The sequence below is a fragment of the Polyodon spathula genome, chromosome 16 (genome assembly GCF_017654505.1).
Source record: "Polyodon spathula isolate WHYD16114869_AA chromosome 16, ASM1765450v1, whole genome shotgun sequence".
NCBI classification, from domain to species: domain Eukaryota; kingdom Metazoa; phylum Chordata; class Actinopteri; order Acipenseriformes; family Polyodontidae; genus Polyodon; species Polyodon spathula.
In genome coordinates, this window is record NC_054549.1 from 13,253,240 (window position 1) to 13,280,546 (window position 27,307).

At 39.4% G+C, this 27,307-nt stretch overlaps 1 protein-coding gene across 4 annotated transcripts; it reads left to right on the plus strand.

Annotated features, from left to right (window-relative positions):
- LOC121328811 (calsyntenin-1-like) lies at positions 1 to 27,096 on the plus strand. 4 transcript variants are annotated; one of them, XM_041273887.1, is made up of 19 exons: positions 1 to 416; positions 10,840 to 10,962; positions 14,354 to 14,383; positions 15,466 to 15,661; positions 16,728 to 16,936; positions 17,248 to 17,397; positions 17,614 to 17,799; positions 18,144 to 18,392; positions 18,853 to 18,974; positions 19,154 to 19,316; positions 19,690 to 19,725; positions 20,611 to 20,768; positions 20,892 to 21,040; positions 21,155 to 21,381; positions 21,954 to 22,124; positions 22,368 to 22,513; positions 22,663 to 22,798; positions 23,576 to 23,760; positions 24,310 to 27,096. In XM_041273887.1, the coding sequence occupies exons 1-19, from the start codon at positions 335 to 337 to the stop codon at positions 24,502 to 24,504; spliced, it is 2,913 nt and encodes a 970-aa protein (XP_041129821.1). In that variant the 5' UTR covers positions 1 to 334; the 3' UTR covers positions 24,505 to 27,096. The 4 variants fall into 4 exon arrangements, with proteins under 4 accessions (XP_041129821.1, XP_041129823.1, XP_041129824.1 ...); XM_041273889.1 differs by lacking the exon at positions 19,690 to 19,725; XM_041273888.1 differs by lacking the exon at positions 14,354 to 14,383 and having other exon boundaries at positions 2 to 416.
- The last annotated feature ends 211 nt before the right edge of the window (positions 27,097 to 27,307 follow it).

Genomic DNA, 27,307 nt, shown 5'->3' on the forward strand with positions numbered 1-27,307 from the left:
CTGGGGAATTTGGTAGTGGGACTTGCCCGGCCGGGTCACAACGCCATCATCCCCAGCACTTGTCCTTTTTCATCAGATCGCATGAGCTCTGCCATCAGGGCGCAGCGGCCGCAGCACACCCACAGTCACAGTGCTGACGTCACGCAGCCAATAGCTCCCGCTGGAGCCACAGCTGCAGCAGCGAAGGGATTGAATAGCGGCGCTGGCGGAGGCAGCCATCTTAGATCTGCTGAGCTGAAAGTGGACGCATTCCTTGGATTTTTTACACTCCGTCAGATTCTTTTTTATTTATTAATATTATTAAGTCTGTTTTTTTTTTTTTTTTTTTTTAAGCATGGATGTGCGAAGGTGTAAGCCTAATGCGTATATAGCCTGGCTGGTCCTTGGGTTATTATACGGAGTTGAAGCGGATAAAGGTAAGAAAAAGCGGTCGAGATTTTTGTTTTTTTCTCTCTCGTTGCATCCTATCCATCTCGCCCTGTTGGTTGGGGAATCTGTTGTCATACATACACATCACATCCCTTAACACTGGAGGTGGCAGGGAATTGTGGATACCATGCAATTTGTACCGTTTTGAAAATCGTGATAAAAAACGAATATATTAATAATTCGGCTATAAATATTATTGTTGGTTGAATTTAATAGTAGTATATAGTCACATTAAATCACATGTAAGTTTGTTTTTTGACACTGTTTTTAAATGACAGTGTTTTTTTGTTGTTGTAATAATGTTACTGACCATTTGCATTACACAAAATGGTATAATAAATTGTCCACGCTTCTGTGCAGTTCATTTTAACCATGTATACAGGTCTGACATTTCCTATTCGCTGGCCAGGCAGAAGAGTGGTTGCATTCATTTTCCCGTGGGCGAGGTTTTTTAATATTCCTGTTATTAAAAATACCGTTTCTTAAGGAGTTCAATTTTTCCTTTTCCTTTCAGTTTGTTCTTTTGTGAAACAAATAAAACAACATTTTCGTTTTTACACAAGTGTGATCACTCTAGTTTCAATCCAGTGCGTTTTCATAAATCTATATTTCATTCATGGATTAAGACTGGTTGAGGTGAAAGATATTGCTTCAATCTATCTATTATATATATATATATATATATATATATATATATATATATATATATATATATATAAACAACACACACATACTTCTGTGCCATGAATAGTTAAAAGGCTCGTATTGCCTCCCCCCATCGATTAGTCTAGAAAATAAGCCTTTTTAAACATACGCATTGCAGCTCTTTGGGAAGGAACCCCTCACCCCGTACAGCACAGTGTTCATAACGTGTAGCTATCGGCATTGATCCATAATGTTGCATTAGCTGGCAAATCCATACAATGCATGGAATGAACAAGCAGTGGGAAATCTGGGTGCAGCCAGCCATGCATTTCAGCCTGCCCTACAGCTGGGAAAATACATGACCAATAACCCAGCCGGTTCATTTTGGAGCAATTAACTATCATTTTCATATCAGTTTTAACTTGCTTGGTCACAGATTTGTTTTATTTGATGCACATATAGACTGATCCACAATGCCTCATTCTAAAAAACTGCTTTAGTTAACAAAAACAAGGGACAGGACCTACAGGCCAGCCTCAGTGTTTTAATTTTTGTCCTGAGATTTGTGTTTTAATAATCAGAGATATGGTGTCTTTGCCCATGCTTTTGAATCCCTGGGAAGTGTTTTGAGGTAGTGGCCAGTTTTGTGCTGCCCCAGAGGGTAGCAGTGAATTAATGGGTGGTCAGGATTATACTGTATGTCTCCAATTCATTATATCCAATAGGTCATAGAGTTTTGCATACTTCCCGTAAGACCACAATGACAAAAGCAATTAGCGTGACCTTGCAATGTGGCTTACAACTAATCATGCACACGTGCACTAGCAGGTTTAAAAACAAAATGTGCACACTTGATGTCCAGGTAAAGTGAATTAGATACACACCGCGGGAACAGGAGTTTTGTATTGTGTTCAGTACTGTCTGTATATCTAAACACAGATGTCTGTTTATAAGGTTTTGCAGCTCTGTCAGAACTGTAGGTTTATGTAAGCTGCATGATAAACCTATGCCCTGGAGGTTCAGATTTAGTCTGGTGGAAATCTAAGGCTGTTTTGACCTTGCTTGACTGGTAATGTGTATTGTGCACTTCAGATTAACCACCCTTGCTTTGAAGTAAAGTTTGTGTGTTATTTTTGGGAGTTGTCTAATTCGGCTGTATTTTTAGAAGTCCGTAGGCTGTAATTGGTGTAATTAACACAGATCTAAAAACATAACGAACTTGATGCATTGCTTACCAAAATGGTGTGGTTTGAGTGCTGTAAAATGTGAGTGAAAAATGTCTTATTAGCTGGCTGTCTAAAGATGTGCAAGTGAAGGCACGTAGAGTGGTTGGGTTAAAATCAAACTGCAGGCATGCATTGGTAAGCAGTTGTGTCTTGCTGTTGACATGCTGTCTTTCTATGTGTCTTATCACATTTATGTTAACTAATTAAATACAATCATATATTGATCCAGTGCCTTTGTCTTATGTTTTATTTCAGGTTGGATAATTCAAGTAGTCTGCTGTGAAAATGTATACCCGCACATTAAATTATACCAAGTTGTTTTGGCTTTGCTGCCAGCTTGTTCTGTAATTATGGGTTACAATAACGTGACAGGGGACAATTGCATTTAATTCTTTACTTGCACCCTATATTTCAGCCTCGGCTCATTTGAAATGCTTCTAGCCTTTTTTGTAAACGGTGACTTTTCAGACTCTAGTGACGTGACCCACAGCAAACATCAAAACTGCATTGCTTTACCTTTTTGAGGAAATCTAGCAGTAAACTTTTCTTGAAATGCAGCGATCAGGGTCCTAAGGTCATTTCACTCCTGTTAAAGGTTATTCAGTTGGTCACTTGGCTTCTGGAATTGCCATATGGGGGTACAGAAAGGGTAGGTTACTGTATCTGCTGGGGGATGTGTGCAAGTACCTGGAATTATGGTAGGGGCTATAGTGAGAAGGCTTTGTCTTGGTGCCATTAAAATTTGGTTCTGCCATCTACTATCAAGAGTATCTTTAGTAAATATGGCTGTAAACACTGAAGTTTTGGTTGTGGGATCACAATACTTCTGTCTGTGCCTCTTTTGATTGATTTTATTGGTGTTTAGATTATGTTCTTAGTTTCTTTTATTAGGCTCATTGAATGTTGTCATCATTTCATGTGGAAATCGAATACGTTTTAGAATAATGCTGAAGCAGCAGTAAACAGTGGGCCCTTTGTATCCCGGACATTGTTTATTTTTTGAAGACTTTTTCTCTTTTGCAGGCCGTAATGCACCAGAAAGAGATTCAACTAAAGGCATCACAGTGTAGGAACGGAATGCTGGGAAAGGCATTCTGTTCCTGAAGCACATCTCATTTGTGAAATGTGTTCCTGAAGCCGCTGTTCTCCTTTGCAGTCCTTCCATCCGTGGGGACTGTTGTTTTTTAGTTGTTTTTTTTTGTGCATGTTTCAGTCTGACTCGGGCAAATGGTTTTCTGGGATATGTGGTTCCCATTATTGGGTCTTGTAAACAGTATTGAACGGTTTTAATATAAACCCAACTACTGCAGTACGTACAACTTTTTTTCACAAAGAAAGTGAAGTTCAACTTCTGTAATAATTTGAAAGAGAACTTTTTGATTGTGCATTACTTTATTTTTAAACATACCTTCAAGTCAAACCCTGCAAGCTGCAGCAAAGTATTTTTAATGAGACTTCATGTATTTTGGGTACAAAAGTTAGCGCAATCGGAGGTAAATAAAACATTTTCCCTTTTTTTTATTGTCGGGTAAGCCCTTGCACCACATGATCCAATTTTATTGCAAGAATGCAGTGTTTTTTATAAGTAAATCTAATTGTATAGGCCAACAAATGCCCTGTTTCTCCTATCCCTTGACATCATGCCAGATGGGAGACTAGCTGTTCTTGAAGAGATTACAGAGATGAAAGCAGCCTTGTTTTCTGTATGAATCCACTCGGCTTCAGTTCGCATTGGAGTCCTAGTGTGGAGGTCCCCAAGGAAGCACTAGGGAAGCTTGGGCATCTACAAAGGCAGCAAGTTCTGTTTAAAACAAGGGAAATGTGTTGAGCAGAGGAGGGCACACTGCAATGCTTTCTAGCCAAAAAGCAAGTCACAATGCATTAAATAGTGTGAAGTGCCTTGCAGTTGATTGATCTGGGGTAATTGTAGCTTCAAAAGGGGATTTATAGCTGGAGATGTTAAGGAGGCTAAAGCTGCAATCTGTTACAGGAAGGTACCTTTTGAGAGGCCATTAAAAAGCAGATTGCCTAGTTTAATCAGTCTAGGGAATAATACCATGCACATAACTACTGTGCTAGTTTCCATTAGACTATGCAGCCATTCACACCTACTGTAAAAACAAAATCCTTGTACTGCTGTGTATATAAAACCCTTTGCAACACTGCAAGGTTCTTTTCACTGTGTGCTTTACTGTGATAGAAGTGTACTGCCTGCTACCAGTCACTGCTTGGTGTAGTATGTATGTGGTGAATTGATATTGTGATGCAGGTTTGTCATCTATAACTTTTGATTTCTTCTAGGCTGTAGCCATTTAGTTTTTCTATAAAGAAGAATTACAAAAGAATAAAAGGCTGGCCTCCCAGTGACTGGATGCTGGAACAAACACTGTCAGCACAATGGTACAGCTGTCTGTTCTGAGGAGGGATCTGGTGGCAGTGTCTGAGAATTCAACATCTTTAAGGAGGGGTAGTGGGTGGGGTGTTTAATCAACGTTTTTTTTTTTTTTTAAGGGAATTAATTGTAGCATATGATGCATGTCCTGAGTTGTCAATGTGCTGTAGGCTTTTAATGCAAACTATTGAGGCACTCCCTGCCACATTTAGTACATGTCAGTCATTGCTTAGGAAATAGTGAGAAAAGGAAATGCTTTTAATGACATTGGAGACAGTTCTAGCACTGAAGACTAGTCTGAAGTTGAATGCATTTTCCCATTAGTTTAAAAAAAAAAAAAAAATAAAAAGAGCCGCTTATTTCTGTTGAACACCAAGGAGTTACGGAGAAATCTGTCCATCTAAAACCCATGTTTTAGTAGGCAGCCTGTGCAGTACACACATTTAGAGAAGAACGCCAACTTTGCACAGGGACACAATAATAAACACGTTTGCTCGCTATACATGTGGACCAGGTGGTCTGTCGAAAGTGGACAGGAACTAAGCAAGACCAGCCTGTCAAAAGTTGCTTTTACTTGACAGACATTCTTGTTCTTTGATTCATTGGTTTGGTATGACTGTTTTGGGAAATCAAGTTATGATTACCAAGCTAAAGTGTATTTATATACATTAGTGTCACATCTGATAAAGAAACAAGTGGTGACCATATATACACTGCAAGTGGACTTTGACGCACTTCCTTAGGCATGACGCAGCAGTATGCTAATTGTTTGCCCTACACTACATGTAGCAGTTCAACACCTTTGGGATTTACAAACCTTTTACATTAAGACATTTGCACCTGTTGGCCACTCTTAAAAGCTTTACAGAATGCTGATAATGAGTCTCCAACGTGTAAACTACCCCGTTTATCCATAACCCATCACCCCAATGCAATGCATGTCGCTAAGGCAATAAAAGCAATGGTGTAATATGTAATATAAATTTGCTGTCAGACTATTTGTAGTGGAGCTGCAGTATTGGTTTTGCTTTCTTATCTGGTTGAGCTGCACAGACAGGGGTGGTGTATGGGGAGTGAACGCATGACAAATGCCAGACTGACACACAAGAACTCTAGTATTAGCTGTTAAGTGGATGGCATAAGATAAGAGGTCTTGTTTGCTCCCTGCTTTTCTTTTGAAGCCGTAGCTGCAAACTTCAGTTAATGTTTAGGCTCCTGTCTAAACGAGTCAAAGTTAAGTGGTTTCTGCAGTAGAGTCCCAGACAGTATTATCATCTTCAACTTGGTGCGTGAAGGATGTATTTATGCGTTCATCTGTATGCTCTGCTAAAAACATTAGGGGTTCTGTTTGTCAAAAGTATTTAAAGGCTGAATTAAAATGAGAATTTCAAACGTTTTGATGTTTTCTGTACTGATGCCTTTTCCTGCTTCTTTATAAATATTATGATGCATTTTTGGCACAATCTCAGAGTCCTGGATTATTGCAATAATTTATTCTCATTGTACACAGACCTTTGGAAATGCTAAGGTTGTGTTTGAGTTGGGTGGTACCCTTCTATATCTTTCACTGGAAAAGTGATCTTTGTTTACTGATGAGAAAGATTGTTGTGTACTGTGAGTGACTGCTTATCCATGTGCGGGAATGAGATTGTGCTGAACCTCCAGGAACTGGAGGAATTCCCACCTGTAGCTGGATGTCGCTACTGATTAGGAAGAGCTATATCTTTCTGGTTGAAGAACCATTTCCTCCAAATGGCACTTGTTTTGTTTGCCACCTGTTCAAATGTCAGCGGTTCAGAAGACATCTTGCAGTGGCTGCGTGCAGTACTTGGATTCATTTTTCATGCATTTTTTGTTATGACTTGGTATCCTATCGTGTCAAGATATACTGTTCTGTGTGTCTTAATTTAGGCACTGTTTGTTTGAATCTAGATAACAAGGTTTTGTTGCAGATGGACAGAATTTTTACAGCAAATAAGCAAGGGGAATTAATGACAGTTGGTTTCTTTTAAGCATTGATCAGTTCAAATGTATGCAGAATATAGGATGTAATGTTCAGTGTGCTTAACATGACCCTTGAGGACGTGTAATACAATCTTTTTACACTTTGTTTATATCACTTTGATAGTAGTTGGAATAGTCTCCAACTGCTAAAATGCATGTTCATTCATCTCATCTAGTATTGAATGCCATTCACATTTAATACTTACTAGGGTTACATACCATTCTAAGCATAGGCATGTCTATTTGGCTTTTTATTTTAAATTAGATCGTAACAAGGAGATGTTACTGTACGTTTTGTATGCTTAATGTATTTGAGGGATCGCTTGCTTGTGTTGTTGCTGCTCCTGTTACATGCTGTGATGCAGTAGCACAGCTTTTGGAGGTTCTAAACTAGGATTGTGTTTTAAAATAGTAGGAAGCTCTTTTAGAAGGCTTGTCCAAGAGTACGTTTAGGAATATACTGCCCTTTTGGTCAGTATTTATAGCTAGTTGGATCTCTGTGGGTCTTGAAGCTGAAACTGAACCCCATTGGAAAGTGGCTGTCCCATGCTGCACTGTAGGAGAAGGCGCTAGCACAGTCGGGACATTCTTCATTTTGCATGACACATGAGTTATTTTTTTCAGAACAGTTAAATTTGCATTTGTCACAACGAATTGTCCTTCATGCATGCGCTACAGCGCGGTACATGTTAATACAGGATTGTTTTGCCTGTTTGTTGGAACAATACAACATCCTGTTTGGAAACTGTCGTTTCCGTTGGCACACTAGAATTATGTAATTTTGTGACTTTTTTTTAAAGGGGAAGAATCGGTGATGTCTCTGCCTGTGTGCCTATTTTACACTTTTTTTTTTAAAGCATTTTGTTTTATTTAAGAAAATAAAGCTGCCGTTCTATAAAGGAAAAAAGTGCCGTATAGTACATTTAGTCAAGGGTATACTGGTCCCCACAAACTGCTTGCCTACTACACTGATGTAGTAATTCATCTAGTTAAATGATATTGGGTGTTGAGTGGAAGGTGTCTGGGGTTACCCAGTCTCACAGGGCAGCATGGATTTATATGTGACCTTGTTACAGAAAGGGATTGAGAGGTCAGGGTCATGCATGATCTCTTTCAACTAGCCTCCGCTCACATTTAGGTATTACAGAGGAGACCAGTATCATCTTACTGCTTGAGCAGGGAATGAGAAATCCTACTCTTCTCGCATGCTAGTAAAATGTACCTATCAAGCTTTTCTTGACCCCCAAGTATTTATATCAATAGCTCTATTTATAAAGCAGTACTGTGCAGAAAAACCCTCTCCAGAACCCATCTAAAAGATGCTCAGTTGTTCCCTAAATGTAAATGGAATTCGCAGTCTTTATTTACTCAAGTCAAGCTAGCTAGACATACAGAAGGTACCATATACAGTGTAACTTCATTATAACGAACTCCCCTGGGACCTGGAGAAATGTTCGTTACATCAGGTTGTTCATAATAATAGGGTTTTGCAATTTGCTGTATCAGAATAATGAAGAAACGCCCACGTTGAATCTTTATACAGTATACAGTAGTTCTTTCAAGACAACTTCACATTGATCAACATTTAACTGTATATTTAAAAGAAAACAGTAAAGAAATGAAAAAAGTACACTTACATGCTGAATACATATCCAGCGTAGATTGCCTCATGTTTTCGTGCTTTTCTCAAAGCTTGCCTCCTCACCCTTGTTGCCATGGTTACAGTTTGTGTGAAGATGGCAACGTTTGCATACGTCACACATGATTTGCACTACAATAGGTTAGCTGGGTCAGCCTCATCATTGAATTAGCCTACCAAGGTCTTTGTTTTCACTGAGAGAATAACACATTCACACTGGAGAGAGTTCAGGGTCAGTCACTAGGGAGATCGTTTTATCCGGGTAGATTTTGTAAAAGTGATCGCTCTAATAGTGTTAATTTCCATTGAAAAAAACCAGTTCTTGCTGCTTGGATCATTTTAAAGGGGGTTCGTTATAGTGAAGTTAGACTGTATTTTTAAAACTGCTTGTCACTTTTTGACTTTGTAATAAAGACACGTGACTGTTTCTGTGTTATGTTGCTGGAAGGTTTCCTTAATAAACTCCCTTAGCTGCCCCTCAGCAATTTTAAACTGTCCCGAGATTACAAATGCAGAATCGTAATACTGGTGACAATTACTGCAACTTTGATTATCAAGTGAAGCCACCAAAGAATGATTCAACAGAGACCTTCAGCCAGTGCAATATGTAAATGACTGCTAAATATTGTATGCTGTATGTGTTGCAGAGGGAACACAAATTGAGATGGTACATGCAGTTCACCATTTTTACACTGGATTATAGTCACAGTCTGTTGATATAACTTGGATGTCCAGATCAACAAAACAAATAAGGGTAGCTTTGTCAATCTGTCTGAATTTGGAGGCAAGCTTTGCTTTGGGTCAAACTATATAATGAGTGTTGTGTACAGACCATTGTGTGTAACTGCTTTTACTGTTTATTTTGAGGGCTGTACTAAAAGCAATGTTAAGTAACTTGTTTATAGTGTCGTTTTGTTTGTGACGAGTCTTACAGTCCTTTTGCATAATACTCTGAGCTGGTGCAAGGTACTGTAAAGGGTAATTACTAAGTATTATGCACACCTTGCTACCATTTGGATTTTGATCATATATTTTCACATCTGTAAGAGTACGGTTATATTAAAAAACCATGTGATGTTTAGTTTTGTGAAGATTTGCACACCAAATAAGTTTAAGATGATTATCTTGGTGGTTGGCCAGTCTAGTGTAGAAGCCTGTCCAAAGGCATATATATTCACCATACTTTGGGTCTTATGAGGCCGTAATATAAGAAGATTAAAGGAAATTGTCAGCAAGGGTTTTGCAGTACATGCTTGGAGAGGAAATTTACTTTGAGTTCCGGCAGACTCTGTCCAGAGATTTGAAGAATAATGCAAGTGTGTGTGTTTTGGTTTTATCTAGGTTAAATTTAAGAACATCGCACATTGTTTCTTTCTCTTCTCTTGGGTTATAAATTCAGTCTCCTGTAGGATAAGCAAACGCCACTGAACAGCTGTATTGTAGTCGCATTTGAACAGCGTTACACAGGGGTTATTGCCGGAGCGCCAGTTTAAGGAATGCTATGGGATTCCCACAGGAAGTGATGGATCAGTCAGTGCTCCTCTGACCAGCTTCTTTTCTTGGCCTTGGGCGAACCTTTTGTTCAGGGAGCAGGGGAAGAAGGCTTGCTATTCTAGTCTGGTAGGGTACCTGCAATAAAGACAGTTGTCCTGTTTGGTTTATAATTGCCCACAAGGGTTCTGTTTGGTTTCAATCTTTAAGACACAATTATTTGCAACCCTTATTTAATTCTGGGGTCTGTATTTGAAAGGTAATCCGTGGATTTACAGCAATGAGTTTGAAAGCGCACCTAAAGTCTGATGGGAGGCAAGTGGAAAATGTTCCTAGCTTTCTTTTGCTGGTGACTGTCAGTTAGGTGCGACTCACGAGGAGTGCCCCACATGCACTGTGGTCATATTGTCATTTCCGCTTACCAGTAAGGGCTTTCTATTGTGCCGTGATGAATAGAGTCTGGCAAGTTGAATTCCAGGGTGTGAAACAGCCCAATCACTACATCAACAAAGCGATTGAGCAAGTGGCCTCTACATTTACAGGCACTTATTGCCTTGTTGTGTGTGGTGGAAGTCGTTTACTACCAGCCTTGGAGGTTTATTCATTTATGGATTGCTCTCTGTATACGTCTTAATGCCCATGATTTCAGGAAGCTTGAGTATATGCACACCCCTCAGGCAAGCTTTGAAATACGTAGAACCTGCTTCCACAATATGTATGCTTCACCGGCATAATCCTGTTTAAAAGGAGAATGTAACTGATTTTACAGAATAGGGAAAGGAAGCAGCATGTTGAATACACTTGGGTTGGTCTTTGTGTTCCTGTGCTGTTTGCTATCAGTCATGTAGTCAAAGCCAATGGTTTGATCCAGACTGCCCAACTGATATAAATTCCCAAATCAAGGGTTGTATTATCCTGTACTGTAAGCCCACTAAGAACCAGTTTTTATAATCGGTTAGTGTCAAATTGGTTAAATGAACATACTGTTAATATTCTTTCTTTCTTTTCCGCAGTTAATAAGCACAAACCATGGATTGAAACGACATATCATGGTATAGTAACAGAAAACGATGACAAGGTGCTTTTGGATCCACCATTGATAGCATTGGATAAGGATGCACCGCTACGCTACGCAGGTAAGGCTTTCTTACACCCTTTCTTTTTCTTTGAGAGGTGAGATCCTTTTGCTCCTGCAGGTTGTCCACTGCAAACGGTAGTCTTCAAATTTGCAGCAAATGTTTTTGTCAGTTCTTACTTTCTGACAGAGCTACAGTATTATACCAAGGAACCACAACACCCTTGATAGGATCTCTTGTTGGAAAGGATGTGTTTATAGTGAGTTCACCGGACGTACAATTCAGTCAGGTTGACAGCTTTCACAGTATGCACACACAGAGCACTCTGTAAACTGGAAAGTTGATTGATGTATTGTATCAGCGTACAGGCCATATTACATTGGTTTTATTTAGCTATCTAACTAGGACCATTTGTCAGAATCCTCTTAATTTCTCATCCAGCACGTGGATATTAATAATGGGATCCAGTGGAACAAACTTGATGTGTGCTCATTACCCCGAACAATAAAGCACCTTCTGAAAGTGCTTGGGTGCCGCGAATAACTCCATAACGTTTGTGTTCAAGATGTTTCTGAGTTACATGAATGTTTGAGGTTTTAAAGCAGTTGGCCACCACATTGTGGTTCTTATTAAGAAACATCAAAGTTTTCTTTTTATGTCCTTTTTATTTATTTTTTATTGGGGGAAGAACAATATGGTAAAACAACAAATCTATCATTCAAGTTTTCAAAGTTGCATTATTAGTTACGGCAGCCACAACATTGGCAACTGTTATAGATGTGTACAGTTCTGTTTAAAAAAAAAAAAAAAAAAAAAAAAAAAAAAAAAATAGTAATCAAATCAGGAGTCCTTTAATGGTTTGTTAATCTGTAGCATACTATAGGTGAACAGTAACTCTATCTGTCATTTTAGAATAGCTGCTTTCTAACTAAGTTAACTGTGCCTTAATAGGCAGGCAGACCATTTAATTTTTAGTTTAAAATTGGAATTAAGAATTTAGTTTGCTCCCAATTTGCGACAGCATTCTGTAGTTTAATCTGAAATGAAATCTGGCTTGGTGTTCTCTATCTGGAGATGGGGGGAGGGAAAGCTTGACGTTGGGTAAACTTGCTGAAGCTTTCCTTCTGCTTTCTATTCTCTAATCCTTCCTAGGGGTGATTCTGGTAGTTCACATGCCCCAGTGGGTGAGTGCTGCTGATGTGCTGTCCGGAGCACTTGCAGTGCAGTACTTGCCAGTTCTTGTTTGTTCAGGGCCTTGCATCGTGCTGACGTGCTGTCTGCAGACAAGAACAAATGTGTAATGTGTGAGCCAGCAGGGAAGCAGCGCCCAACACACACATGTGAATAGAGTCCATCGGAAAAGAATGTTATCAGGCCAGTGTTTGCAGAAATACTGAGTAATGGGGTGGTTAGTTTAACACTGTAAATAAAGGCTGTTCATAAAATGGATGGCTATGAAATTTCCAAAGGAAAACTCTGGATTGCTAGCTATTTATAGGGGCTGAATGTGTTTTCTAAAATACAGAACTTTCTTCTTGTGCTTGTGGAAGTGGACATTGGGTGTTACAAGCTTTTAAAATGATCATTTCTGTTTTAGCAGGGGCACATTTGAAGACTGTATAAATCTAGTACCACAAGTGCTAAATGTATTGTTGTGATTGTGGAGCTCACCTTTCTGCTGTACATGGAGTAGCCTCCCTCACTGCCTGGGTGATCTGATCTAGCACATTGTGTGAATTTAAAAACAGGAGCACACCCCTGCAGTAAGGCAGCTGCTCCTGTCTGTTCAGCGTTACCTGCAGGCACCAAATACCACCAGTACCTGTTGATCTCATGTGTTTTAATCTCCTAGGGCTACCTTTTTTTTGCCTTTCTTGTGAGACGCAATTGAAATGCTTTCAGTGCTGTTTGAACTTGTGAAAAGTCAGGTAATTTTATTAAACAGCAGTTTAATTAAATCTGAAAGTCGTGGTGTGTTGTATACTGTAAGGAGAGGTATACATTTTTGCAATAACGTTTTTCATAGATCCATATACAGTAGAAGTTTTGGCTTTCATTGTCCAAAAAAAACAGGGTACTGAAGTCATGTTTGCTTGGGAATTTGTGACTTCAACTCGGATTCTATTGTTCCAAGTAGCCTTTCATTAGGCCAGGAACAGTTCTTTGATGCATGCATGGATGGGTCTGAACAGGAACGCTCTATTGAAAATCTATTGCTGCTTATTCTCGTGAAAACAAATAATGTTGATGGCTTATCTGTCATTGCATATGAAAGTGGATCTGACTGGCAATAAAATAAAATGCAGTCAACCTGATGAAGGCTTTCAAAACCCTTCGCTGGTTAACCATTTCCTTGCCAATCTCTGTGTTGAGATTTAATAAAGTCAAAATCAGAATACAGTATACTGGTTTATGTTTTAAAAAAGGGTTCAGTCCTTGACCAACAGGTCTGGCGGCACTTAAACGAATGCACTTTCAGTTTTTATTAAGGAGATGCGGTAATATTAAGCTTCATCATTTCCACTGATCAAGTTTCCATGTTTGACTATTTTTAGAACTGGATTCTGATTTTTATGTTTGTCTTTAATGGGAGGGCTGCAGGAGTGAGCAGTTTGGATTGCCATGTTTAGAGCATTGCTTGGCTTATACAAATTATACTGTAATATCTCTATCAGGGATTAATAAAAGGCTACATGTGAAACATTTATTTTTTTTGTAAGAGATGCATGCTAAGTAACAGATAAAACATGAATCATTTTGGATTCGTTTGCATACGTTTCAGTGATCATGGCTTGCTGTTTACTGAGGGATAATCGGAACCTGATTTCTGACTTTCGGTTTGAGAGGTGCATTATGTAAAGTTAGTGTTTGCTGCCATTTACAGTAAAATGAGGCCAGCTCAGAACAAAAGGAGTAATTGTTAAGGCTGCACTATTGCATTGCTGAGCAAGGCATTTCATTATGTCTTGCTGCGCTTTCCTTTTGAATAGTAACTAGTTTTTAAAATGCTTGAAGAACAGAACTCTTGGTTTTGAAATAGTAAAAGAAAGTCAATGCTTATTTTATTGGAGCCATATTTCTTTTCAGCAGGATATTTTATTACAATATTCCAGGGATCAGTTGGTCAGCCTGTAATGTTATCTTTCTTATAGTAGCTACATATGCATCTGCTGTCTACTGTTAAAGTCCTATGAAAGAGGTACTACTGTAGAAATGCAACAATTATGAGGTTTTTTTGGTTATGAATATGATGTTTTCTGATAAGTACTGTATACTTTTATGGAAATATGCACTTTTTTCTTAAATGGCTATATACTGTATTAAGCCTCGTAATTTATTGCAAACTGCTTTTGAATGTAAATTGTTGCCCTTGAACTGTCCCGTGTTGTTGCATCTTCTTCTTCAGCCTGTCCTGTATGACTGACTCGGGTTTATCTTGTCTCCCTTGTAGAGAGTTTTGAGGTGACTGTCACCAAGGAAGGTGATGATGGGTTCTCTTTCTATCCCCCTTTTTTTATAAAGTTATATTAACCCACTAACTCTGGTTATGACCTGGGAATCAGCACTTATACAGAAACTCGCATCATGCTCTGTAAAAAAAAAAAAAAACTGGATGAAGAGAGTGATGCAACCCCCGTGGTTAGAAATATCCATGCATGAGACATCCATTACAATGCATACAGTACCCCCTTCCTCTCCCCTCTAGTCTATATCAGAATATACAAAACACGTGCTGTACTGTAACTGTATATAGTGTAGTGCTGCATATGCAACAGGCCATGTTAAAACATTTGCAAAATAGTTTGTTCTATTTTTTATGCATTTTATTTCGTTCTACACAAAACCAGCATATGATGCAGCACACATCGAGCCCTGTTTACATTGCAGAAGCATGATCTCCCTAATTTGTACTCCCTAATCTTGGATGTCTGACAAGTTGATATTTCTAACACTGTTTCTCATCCAGTGGTTTATTTCGATTCCCAGTGTTAATTTTTTTTATTGTTTTGGGGGGCAGACCCATTGCACAGGAAGACTTTTTTTATCTTTTTGTTTTTTTTGTATTTCGTCTGGGTTAAAACCATTGACAGAATTTCTGAAATGGTGCTGAGCCTATAACCAAAGCTGCGTCATCTTTGCACTTTAACCTTATTGCTGCGGTCAAGATAACCAGCTGCCCAGCTCTTCTCTTAGCCTGCTATGGAAGACATGCCAGCGACCTTGGCTGTGCAGTTTTTATTTTTTTCTAGCTATCTTAAGTACTCCTGTGAAATGCCTGTCTACATCTTTCTCTGTTTTCCTGCATGACTGGATGCAATGTGAACAAGTGGCTTGAAAGGCAAGCGTATGCTCCTTTTATTTCTTTTAACTAAAGTTCCCAATACTCACCCATCTGAAGCACAGTGCTTTTTGCTTTCTCCACAGACCCTCACAATAAAACCCTTGGCTGCCAAATATGGACTGACTTTGTTCTTAGAATGTTAATGGAATGTTGCTTGGAATGGGTTGGGTTCTAACAAACTTTTTTTCTTTTGTTTCCCCTCCCCATTAAAACACATCCAGGTGAAATTTGTGGATTTAGGATCCATGGTCAGAATGTCCCCTTTGAAGCTGTGGTACTTGACAAAACCACTGGCGAGGGGGTCATACGGACCAAAGAAAAACTGGATTGTGAACTCCAGAAGGAACACACGTTTACTATCCAGGCTTATGACTGTGGAGAGGGACCAGATGGGGCCAATATGAAAAAATCCCACAAGTAAGCTTCAGAAAGGGACACAACAGTTGCAGGACTGCCTTACTTATATGATGTGGTTGCATTTATTAAGCAAACCAGACTGTAGCACCCACAGTTTAGTTTCTCAACTTTGTTTAAAAGTACGTGATTAAAAGAAAGCTTGACTGAAGATTTTTCTTCATGGCAAGAAACTGCTGCAAATTTCATAAAAATTAATAAGCATAGGCTGAAGGGGAAACTTTCTGACGTTTCTAGTTCTAAGAGATTATGCTGCTCATTTCATCTGAGCAGCCAAGTGGAGCTTTTAAATCGATTAGGATTGGATAGTCATTTATCTAACTAACTATTTATTTATAAATTGCGTAAATGCCTGTGTTTCGAAGAGAAGCCAGCTGCACAATATACCCAAATCACAGTACCTGGATAGGTTGCCTTGATTAACATGGTGTTTGAAGATGAGATTAATGGTTGTGTTGAGTAATCTAGTCTTATTTTTATATGTCAAAATATGATTGCAACATGCTTCTGGGTTTGGTATCTAAGAATAGCCTTAACAGAAAAAGCTTGTGTCTTGGTTAACTGATGATGAAGGCACTAGCTGAGTATTTGCCTGCTTTTCTTTTCTTAAAGTATTACCTTATTAATGTGACTGAGGTTAAGATCTGGATTACTTAATGGACAGGTGGAATATGCTAAGTAATAAATGGCCTTTTCTCCATCAGAGATTCACTACTTGCAGAGTAGATTAGAAAAACAAATGCAAATAGATTTCAAAAACAAATATACATTTGCAATTGCATTATTAGATCTGTTGCAAACCAAAACTGCAGTTAAGCACCTTTTCATGGCAGCCATCCCAGTGCTGTGCAGTTCTAAGAAAGCAAATCAAATTTCGCAATTGAAAAATAGCAGCATGAGATTAAGGATGAAAGACTGGAATAATGTGGGTGATGCGACTGAACAGAATCCCAGGTGTACGCTCAGTAGAGGCCTGCAAGGTCTAAGAAGAGCAGGTCTAAGAAATAGTGCATTGTTGGGAAGTAACTACAGATCTTTTGTGTAATTTGTTTCTGATGTCCTTTTTCAGAGCAAATGTGCACATCCAGGTGAATGATATGAACGAGTATTCTCCCGTGTTCAAAGAGAAGTCCTACAAAGCCACTGTCATTGAAGGAAAGAAGTATGACAACATCCTGAAGGTGGAGGCTGTTGATGCTGACTGCTCATTCCAATTCAGCCAGATCTGCAACTACGAAATCGTAACTCCGGATGTGCCTTTCACCATTGACAAAGATGGTAAGATGAAGACAAGTTATATATTTAAAAAAAAAAAAAGTGAAAGCTGACAAGATGTAATATTGAATGCTGATCTGAAAATAAACTGGAATGACTGCAATAAATATAAAATAATGTATCTGAATCCAGAACCAGAAGCTGTTTGAACTGCACATTTTATAATATCCAGCAGTACTGCTCTAGCGTGCAAGGCTATTTTAATTGGCTTTGTAATTTTGGTAACTTTGTTTAGTCTGACAGCAACCTGCTGTAAAACATGTTCTTAGAACCTAACTAATGCATGAATTTTTTTCCTTCAATGTATTCCTTAGGATACATTAGGAACACGGAGAAGCTGAACTACAGCAAGGAACGCTTGTACAAACTGACCGTCACTGCGTACGACTGCGGCAAGAAGAGAGCTACTGATGATGTTCTTGTCAAAATAAACATTAAACCGACCTGTAAACCTGGCTGGCAAGGTAGGGTGCCCACTTAAGCAGGGTCTTCAGCCCTAGTTGTGTCAGCACTGATTAGCTAATCTGTATGAATCTGTATTGGGCTACATTTCTTATTTTTACCTTTTTATTAATTGCTATACCTGACATTGATGGGTTGCTTCAATCCGTAGGCTGTTTTTTTAAACCCTTGTTTCTGTTCAGTACAGGCTGGAGTATAATGTAATACTGGTTTTGCAGATTGGAGTAAACGGATGGAATACGAACCCGGCACAGGAAGTTTGTCTCTGTTTCCCAGCATGCACTTGGAAACCTGCGAGGAGCCAATTACCTCTATTCAAGCAAACATTGAACTTGAGACTAACCATGTTGGGAAAGGATGTGACCGAGATACATACTCTGAGAAGTCGCTCCATCGGCTATGTGGTATGAACACACTTCATAACTGGGGTGAACTATTTAAAAGGAATGGGACATAGTCTAGTGCAGGGATTACTAAAATTACACTGCAGCAGAAGAGCTGGTGCAACACACATGTAACTCTCTGAAGCAATATGAATTGCTTTTTATAGAATTTCGTTGGCAGGTTTTATGGCTAAATATATGGTGTCTAACAGTTGCACACAATTTCCAAGCTGCTGTGAGATAGTAACTTGTCAGCTAAGGTCATGTCTGTGTAAAAAAGCTGTTGCTTTAGGTAGCTAAACAGAAAAGCTTTGAAGTGTATGTGTTTCAGCAGGGTTTATTGATGGCTTGTCTTTCCATTCTAGGCGCTTCCTCTGGCACAGTGGAGCTGCTTCCGGCTCCCAGCAGCACTGCTAACTGGACTGTGGGGCTCCCCACTGACAATGGGCACGATAGCGACCAGGTTTTTGAGTTCAATGGCACTCAGGCGATCAGGATCCCAGAGGGGATTGTGCCCTCCAACCTGAAGAAACCGTTCACCATCTCGGTGTGGATGAGACACGGGCCTGGTGCCAGAGAGAAGGAGACCATTCTGTGCAACTCTGACATGACAGGTACTGTGTGGTTGTCTTTGAGGCAACCTCCCATCTTACAGAAACTGTCAACGAAGATAACAACTGTGTGTTGCCTTTCTCAATGCATATGAACGGGGAGATTCGCAGCAGTTGACATAAGAGGGTAGATTTATTAATAAGTCATTTTAACTATGAATCTGATCCTGCTGAAAAATGTAAGCTCTTGGCTTTACCACTTATAATGCAAATAAACTGCCTTTTTTAAAATGCGAGTGTGCTGCTTCTTGTCCAAACAGAACACAATCATATGTATCTAGGTTCCTTTGTTTTTAAGCTGTGTGAAACTGATCTGTTGATATTCAGTACATGAAGTATTGACTGTTGGAGGCAATGAGTTTGTTCTGATATAATGTATCTTGTTTAAATCTTCATATAATTGCTAACGCCACAGGTGCATTACTGTAAGCTGTGACCTAATTGTGGTTCGTTATCCCTACAGATATGAACCGGCATCACTATTCCCTCTACGTACACAGCTGCAGGCTGGTGTTCCTGTTCCGCCAGGATCCAGCGGAAAACGAGAACTACAAACCTGCTGAGTTCCACTGGAAACTGGATCAGGTGTGTGGAGAACTCTCTCGGCTGAGCTATATTGAACCTGACTTTTTAACGTGTAGTCAGTGCTGACCCTCGCGAGTTGCCACAGAGCTTGTATATTTTTGCGTGTCTGTGAGCTGGTTCTGCTGTACAGTATGAGTAAGGCACTAATCGGTGTGACTTTCCACTGTGACCCTGGGCAGGTGTGTGATAAGGAGTGGCATCACTACGTGTTGAATATCGAATTCCCATCCGTGGCGCTCTTTGTTGATGGCAACTCCTATGATCCCTTCCTTGTGACTGAAGATTACCCTCTTCATCCTTCCAAGATTGAAACTCAGCTGGTGGTTGGAGCGTGCTGGCAAGGTAAACGGACCATCCTTCAACTATTGTAAATAGTCTGCATCCCCTTTGTAATCTCCTCTCAAATTGTTAATAGTAGTTTTTTTCCTTTTTCGAAATGCGTTTTACTCCTATGCGCAAATTGCCCATGTAATACTTTTGCCATGAAAGGGGCATTTAGCCCACAGTGGAAAGTCAGGCCAAGAAAATCAAGTTCAAATTGTGTTCAGCAAAATAAAAATAATCAAGCTAGTTTTCTTGTCCAGGAAGCGCATTATTATTGAGCTATTGAGATTTGGATTTGACACTCCTGTACTAAAGTATTTGCAAAAAAAAAAAGTTAGTTCACTTTCTCAACCCCACCCTGTTCCCTCTGTTTTTTCTTGCTTTTCTACAGAACATGAGAACGAGACTGTAACCGAGACCTTTGCAGGTTGCTGGAGTATTTCCCTACTATTAAACCCTTTCATTCCATATCTCTATATAGCATGACGTGTATGTTTTGTGCTTTTAATACCATTGGTATTGTTTGGTCTTCCCTGCTTGTGGGTTTTGTTCCTGCACGTAATTTGCCTAACCAAAAATGATTTTTTTTTGTTGGAATCTTAATAGCTGTGAAGTGGAGTACATTACATACGCTGTTTTGTACAGTAAGCTTAATGGGCTGCTGTGTGACCTTGTACACTATATATCCCAAGCCCATGCTACGCTAATTTACCTTGTTGACCTTGAGTTTTACTGCCTCATATCCCCAAAGAGGAAGCAAAGCTGTTTATTGTGTTTGGAAAGGCCTTCTATAAATTGAAAAATTATGACTTTGTAATATTGCCTTGCCTTTTAAGGAACTGGCTTGGTTCATATACAGTAGTGAGCGGTTTGTGAGAGATGCTTGTAGTGCTGATCACCAGCAGTGTGTTATTGGCAGTGATCCGTTGTGTGAATGCCTCAGTCTTGTATAACCAGTACTGTAGTTTTGAGGGGGAGGAATATTTCTTGGAAATTGATCTTCTGAAATGCAAAATGCATGCTTATCACTACCTCACTGACTCATTGGCTGCAGTGTTGCGTTAGCATTTCTTTATTTCTTCTTTTTTATTTAAAGTTTAAATGGCCACTTGCATGAAGGTACACTTTAATCCATCTGTTGTATTTGCAAGTCTCAAATGCTGGAGAATGGACGTTCTACTAACTTGCATGAGCACCTCATCAGCCGGACATCAAGATTGCATGTTTTGGTTTAAGTAAACACAGAATAAAAACCTTTATTCATGTTAGTTAAAAAAAAAAAAAAAAATGCTTTTTCTTTGGTTCCCAATAGGTGGTATTCTTCGTATGTCCCAATTTTTTAGAGGTAACTTGGCTGGTTTGATGATTCGTTCTGGCAAACTGGAGAACAAGAAAGTAATTGATTGTTTGTACACCTGCAAGGAGGGGCTGGACATACAGCTTCCTGAAGAAGTGGGCACAGGCATGAAGGTACATGGTTATAGGCAATCTGTTATACCTGGACCATACTGGCAAATCACTTCAAGATGAAATCTAGAGTTGGATTTATCAGTTGCTTTGCTAATGATCAGTTTCATTATTAATCTGATGCAGGTTCAGTTTAACCCCAGCCAGTCTCTGCTGACTGTGGAGGGAGATGACGTTGAGAGCTTTGACAAGGCAATGCAGCACATCTCCTACTTGAATTCACGACAGTTCCCAACCCCTGGAATCAGGAGGCTTAAAATCACCACCACTGTCAAGTAAGTCAGATCCTTTAGAATGTCTTCCAGTAACTTTGGCAATGCCACAATGTAACATCAGTTCTATCCTGTGTTCAGAAAGAGAATTACATTTTTATTTTGTCTGGGTTCCAGGTGTTTCAACGAGGAGACCTGCATTGCTGTGCCTGATGCAGAGGGCTACATCATGGTGCTACAGCCCGAGGAACCCAAGATTAGCCTGAGTGGCATTGATCACTTTGCACGGGCTGCCTCTGAATTCGAGAGCAATGAAGGGGTGATTCTTTTCCCAGAGCTGCGCATTGTCAGCACCATCACACGAGAGGTGGAGCCGGAGGGAGAAGGAGAGGACGACCCCACAGGTACGGGTGAAGATTGCACTCCTGGGACTGGGGTCTCGGGGGTTGCAACATGTTTACAGAAAGCTCATACCATATTCTATACATAATACCCAGTTACTTAAGTGTCCCCTGTTAGGCTGCCATATGGCATGCATGTGCTTTATAGCTTTGGTCAAAAGTTTTGCATCACCTGTTAGGATTGAGAAAGAAAAAACCATATCAACATAATTTTGATCTTATTTAACATCCTACAATCAAACTACAAAATGATATTGTAAAAGTCTACTGGAAGCCAGAATTAGTAAGTTTCATGTTGGATTTCAAAATGTAAATTTTTTTCATTAAGTATACGGGGAAAACTATAAGGCGTTATGTAATTGGATATGTTGCCATAACATTATTCGGCAGTTTCATTCGAATTTGCAAAGCAGAATTAGTTATTTCTATAGGGTAATGCTAAACTTTTGGACATAGTGGTAGTGTACAAGCATATTTTTATTTTTCTTCCATGGAGCCTTCTATACTGTACTCTAAGATTAGAATGGAGTATGTGTCCAGTAGGCTTTTTACCAGTTTCTGTTTTCTCTCTTCAGTTCAAGAGTCTGTGGTATCGGAGGAAATCTTGCACAATCTGGATACGTGTGAGGTTGCCGTCCTGGGAGATGAGCTGAACGCAGAGCAGGAGAGCTTGGAAGTTGATCTTGACCGGATTCAACAAAAGGGAATGGAAGTGAGCAGCTCCAGCCTCGGCATGATCGTCACAGGTGGGTCCTGGCGTTGGCTAGACATTGCCCAAGCGCCTGCCCTGCAGGATGCTGAGGACTCTCCCTTTCACGTGCCACTTGCAAAAAACTGCACTTTGAAAATAACGACTTGCTTTAACACTTATCTTCGGTAAGGTATTGCTAATCTGGGTCTGTGAATCCAGCCATAAGATGCACGTAATTATGGTTTAACTGATCTGCTAATTTCACTCAGGAAGGCTAACTTGTGTCTGTATTGTGCAGGTGTGGACACCATGGATAACTATGAGCAAGTTCTGCACCTGATCCGCTACAGAAACTGGCACACACAGTCCCTCTTTGACAGAAAATTTAAACTGGTTTGCTCAGAGCTTAATGGCCGCTATATCAGCAATGAGTTTAAGGTTGAGGTAAGTGGTTGGACTTCAGTTCTCATTGAGTAGTGCTATACAGTAACAGATTGAATCTAGTTCTTGTGTTTGGTCTTGGTCTCTACTAAGTCAGTAAAGGACTGCCTAAACGTGGCTCTGAAATGAACTTTTAATTTTTTTTCTTGCAGGTAAATGTTATTCACACCGCCAACCCAGTTGATCACCCGAACAATGTAATGGCACAGCCAGAGTTTGTTAATCCAATGCACCATGGTTCTGTGGATCTGTCTGGACATAATCTGGTTAATGCACACCAGTCATCAGGTACTTTCCACAAAGCAATTTCTGCATTGAACTGTGACACATTGCACACCGGATCTGTTGTTTTTTTAGTGTTCACTTCCAACGCGTCCTAGTGTGCAAAGATGACTGCTTTTAAATTCTTATGGGGCAAGGTGCCTCCCCAAAGTAAACGTCTTTGTGAACACGCCTAACAATGCGTCAAAACAATAGTTTTGTTTTGAGATCTAGACATCACTTTTATGTAACTGTTAACGTGCAAAACACACCAACCTATAGTGTAATACATATTCATCTAATAAATTCCTTAAATAAAGTATGGATCCAGTATGCAATGGCCTTTAACCAGGAAACTTCTGATTGTGTGGTGTGCATTTTTTTTTTTTTTTTTTATGTAAATAGCCAGTAATGTAAAATCCTGACCTTGGTAAAGACTGGCTATTGGTTTCTGTTTTACATTGGATAATCAATAATACCAACCCTTGGAATTAGGATTAAACTCAATTAAAAAGGGGTATGGAAAGACACAACTGTTTAATAGTGTTGTAAGCGGGGTTGGAGGAAATTAACTTGCATACCTTTTCAATAACATTGGCAGGAAATGCAGAATTGTGCAAACCGAAATCAGTTAAAGCTAGTAGTATTGCTATGAATGTCATTACACTGTTAGTCTGAATATTTTTCAGACCTCAGTTTTTGAAGTAGATGTGTGGGCATTTCTCTTAGGGGGCGGAATGCTATCTTTTAATACAGTGGTTGCAAACAATTACATGTATACATATGTGCTTTGCTTGTGTGCAGTTGTCCCAAGTGCTGCCACCATTGTGATTGTGGTCTGCGTCAGCTTCCTTTCCTTCATGATTATCCTGGGAGTTTTCCGAATCCGTGCTGCGCACCAAAAGACCGTGAGGGACCATGAGAATGGAAAAGAGAACGAGATGGACTGGGACGACTCTGCCTTGACCATCACAGTCAACCCCATGGAGGTAAGCTGCCTGGAGACGACAGCCCTGTTATTTCTAACCTTTGAAAGTCTGTGTGCATGCGTGCATCCCTTTTGGTATGCAAAACAGGCAGCTTGAGTCTGGAAGATTGACAGTCTACCAAAAACAGTTTCAGCTTTTCACTAAAGTCAATTCTGGGTTGTGGCTGATCCGTGTGCTCAGACTCATGCATTTCCCAGTATTAACAAGAGGTTAACTGCATGCCAAACTGGTCTGTCTGTCTCCTTCGGTCTTGGTCTTACGGCTTAAATATTTGGTCATAGTTACAACTTATTAGTAAAACTTAAAGCATTTAATACAATGATGTAGCTGATTGGTGTTAATGCCACTCATGTACAGGGTTGGTGCAGTAAACCCCCAATTCATTTTTAAATTTAATAATGTATAATAAGATTTTGATCTCTACCAAAAACGATTTTCTGATGGCTGCACCAATTCTGTTACCCACAGCGATATGCCTTTTTAAAATGAAAGAATTGCTGAATGTCAGAAATCCTGGCACAATAAACCAGTATTAAATAACCATTCCAGACCTATGAGGACCAACACAGCAGTGAGGAGGAGGAGGAAGAGGAAGAGGAGGAGAGCGAGGACGGAGAGGAGGAAGACGACATCACTAGCGCAGAGTCTGAGAGCAGCGAGGAGGAAGAGGGGGAGCAAGAGGACCAACAGAACGTCAACCGACAGCAGCAGCTGGAGTGGGACGACTCTACCCTCACCTACTGAGTCCACAGGAGATCCGTGCTCTCCAGGACCACTGTCTATCCACTCCATTGTTCCCAAGGACCCATAGTGTAAAGTTAAAAAAACAAAGAATTCTGTGGTGGCTGGCATTGCTGCTTAAGCTTCTAGTGGCCAAGGCTTATGTTGACGTGGCAGATATTCCTAGAATCCTTTAGTAGTTCGTTTAGTTGCTATATTAGGAGCATCAGAATTTTAACGTACCTGTACAAAATGTTTGGCCTGGCCACCAGATTTATGATTTTTTAATGCTATGTAGGGAACCACCTTGCACTTTTCTTCGTCATCCCAGCTGTGAGACTGAAATAAAGGATGGTAGACATGGCGCACGAATTTCAGAGCATCCTTTTTTGCTCACCGAGCAGCTTTGGTCTCTACTGTATTCTTCTGTGAGATGGAAGGGTTTTTGTTTTAATTTAAAAGAAAGCGAATAAGCTTAGTTTCCGTCTGTTCATTACAGAATTTCTCTTTTTTTTTTTTTTTTTTTTTAAGTGCATGAGAAAAGTGGCAAAAGGTTATGTAGAAGAGAAAAAAAATTGTAAATATAATGAAATTGTGTAATTAGTCGTTGTGGTAGGTAAGACTGGGTTTAAATATGGGGGTCCAATATGTAAACTGAAGATTTTGTCACAGATGCAGTACGTACTGTAGCATTATGTCACTATGATTATAGCATGCTCCAAAACTGTCAAAGCTCTTCTTTCATGCTTGTATAATGCTTGCATCAGGGGGAAGAAACCCATGAAAAGAGGAGACGTTTCTGTGAAAATGTGTAGTTTTTGTTTTTGGGGGGGGTGAGAAATATGTGGCTACACTTTATTCAGCACCCGATTGCTTCCCCCCTCTTTTTGATATAAATAAATTAAGCAGACGTTGTTATTCTGGGGCTACCGTAAATATAAAATGTTTTATTTTCTAGGCTTTAACACATTTTTAAAGCCCATGCTAATTTCAGTAGAGGTCGCATTTTTTTAAAATGTTGCATACTAATTGTTTTGATCCTAGTCTGTCTGTGAAGCAAGCGCTGTCTTGTTCCTGTAGCTTTATAATCTTGCTACGTTGTTTTTCCATGAATCTCTGCAGATCGATTCTTGAGCTATTCAACCACCTCTGCTTCAGTCACCTGCTGTGACTCATTTAACCTGGTCGGTACATCTTGGAATATCAGATGGGCAGTTGTCTCTTTTGCTTTACATGGAAGATGGACAGGCTCGGTTGCTGCCAGATGTTTAATATGGGGAAAGGTTTTATGAGATGTTTTTGAAAACAAAGGAACGGTTGTCGATTTTGAGCTACATTTCCAATCCCAACCAATAGTTTATTGTACATGGAACCAACCGTACTGTAGTTGTTTTAAGCTATTTATTTACATTTGGTAAACTTGTTTTTCGTCCTGGTAATATTGAAGTATACAAATGAAATCGGAACATTTCGTGGATCAAGTTTGGGATATTAACTTTTTTTTTAAACTTCCTGCCTTTTAAATATTTTTACTGGAACCAGATTATATGTTTGCTAAAATGAGCTAGGTATAATGTTTCTAAGAGCAGGAATGCAATGGAGATGGTTGAGGAAGTGCATTGTAAATGTAATGAATTACTGGGTAAATGAGTAATGTAAATGTATGTTAATGAATGACAAAGAAATTTAACACGATGGGGGGCAAAGACTATGGAGAGAGAAAAACTAGATTGTGTTTCTCTGCTAATACAGTTTTAGAATTGTGAACCAGTTTGCTTTTCTTAGTAACTTACAAAATGAAAGATAATAATAAAAAGTAGAAGAGCCCTTTTGAAAAACATTGTCAATAAAAAAATATCAGAAGTACGATTCCAGCTGAAAACAGTCCCAGTGAAAACGGATGACCTCGTGCACAGTACGAGGGCATAGGAACATTTGAAATGTATAATGTTAAACAGAGTAAGGGTTGCATTACAGAGTAGTGTCTCCTCTTCTTAAACTGGGACCTGACCGGGAGAGAGATGGCTGTTTAAATTGGGATTGCTTCAGTTGGTGTCGGGAGTGCCTTTTGCCTTTCAGGACTCATTAACCTAACTGTACCAAAACTCACGCAAGCAGTTTTTAGTAGTGAGTTTTAATCTCGTTTTTTTTTTTTTTTTTTTTTTTTTTTTATTTTAGTTTTGTAATTTTTTAAAATGCTAGATTTTCTTAATCTGGGAAATGGTTTTTATTTAATTGTTATGTTGTAATGAGAAACTGCTAGTTTTTATCAGAAGTGGAACTTTTAATGGTCTGTCTTGTGTTCATGTTGATGTGTACAAGAATTAAGTCTTTTCCATTTACTTTTTAGATATTGTATTTAGACTAAAATGATCATGTTTTGAAAAGCTAATGCTGAAAAGGATGTAAACTTGTTAACGCTGTATGTAGCCAATGTGGGTATAAACTTACCGATCTGTATATGGTGATAGGTCACTTTTCAACAGTCTCTTAAGCTCCAATAAATTTCCAGTTCTAAATCCTATGTTATGTAGGTGTCTTGCCTACTTCAGTGTCTGGGCAATATGAAACATACGTGATCTACAACCTGACCAGAATAAATGTTTGTATGACCAACACGCAGCCTTTGCAAATGCTTATTTTAACAAGTTGCTTGTTTTTTTTTTTTTTAAAGCATTTCAGATGCACTTGCAAGAAGTGGATTATGCTGTAAATAAAAATGATACACAACTTTGCAATCTGCAGCTGTATCAGCCAACAACATACTGTACTTCACTTTTCTGAAAGGCAAAACTGGTTGTTTTTATTGATCAACAGCTACAGCCAT

What these genes read in the sequence shown, in the direction of transcription:
- LOC121328811 (XM_041273887.1), top strand. Translation starts at nt 335, where the DNA reads ATGGATGTGCGAAGGTGTAAGCCTAATGCGTATATAGCCTGGCTGGTC. An exon ending in GCAATGAGTTTAAGGTTGAG is followed by an intron (nt 22,514 to 22,662) that starts GTAAGTGGTTGG and finishes TTTTTCTTGCAG; the next exon opens with GTAAATGTTATTCACACCGC. An exon ending in TCACAGTCAACCCCATGGAG is followed by an intron (nt 23,761 to 24,309) that starts GTAAGCTGCCTG and finishes TAACCATTCCAG; the next exon opens with ACCTATGAGGACCAACACAG.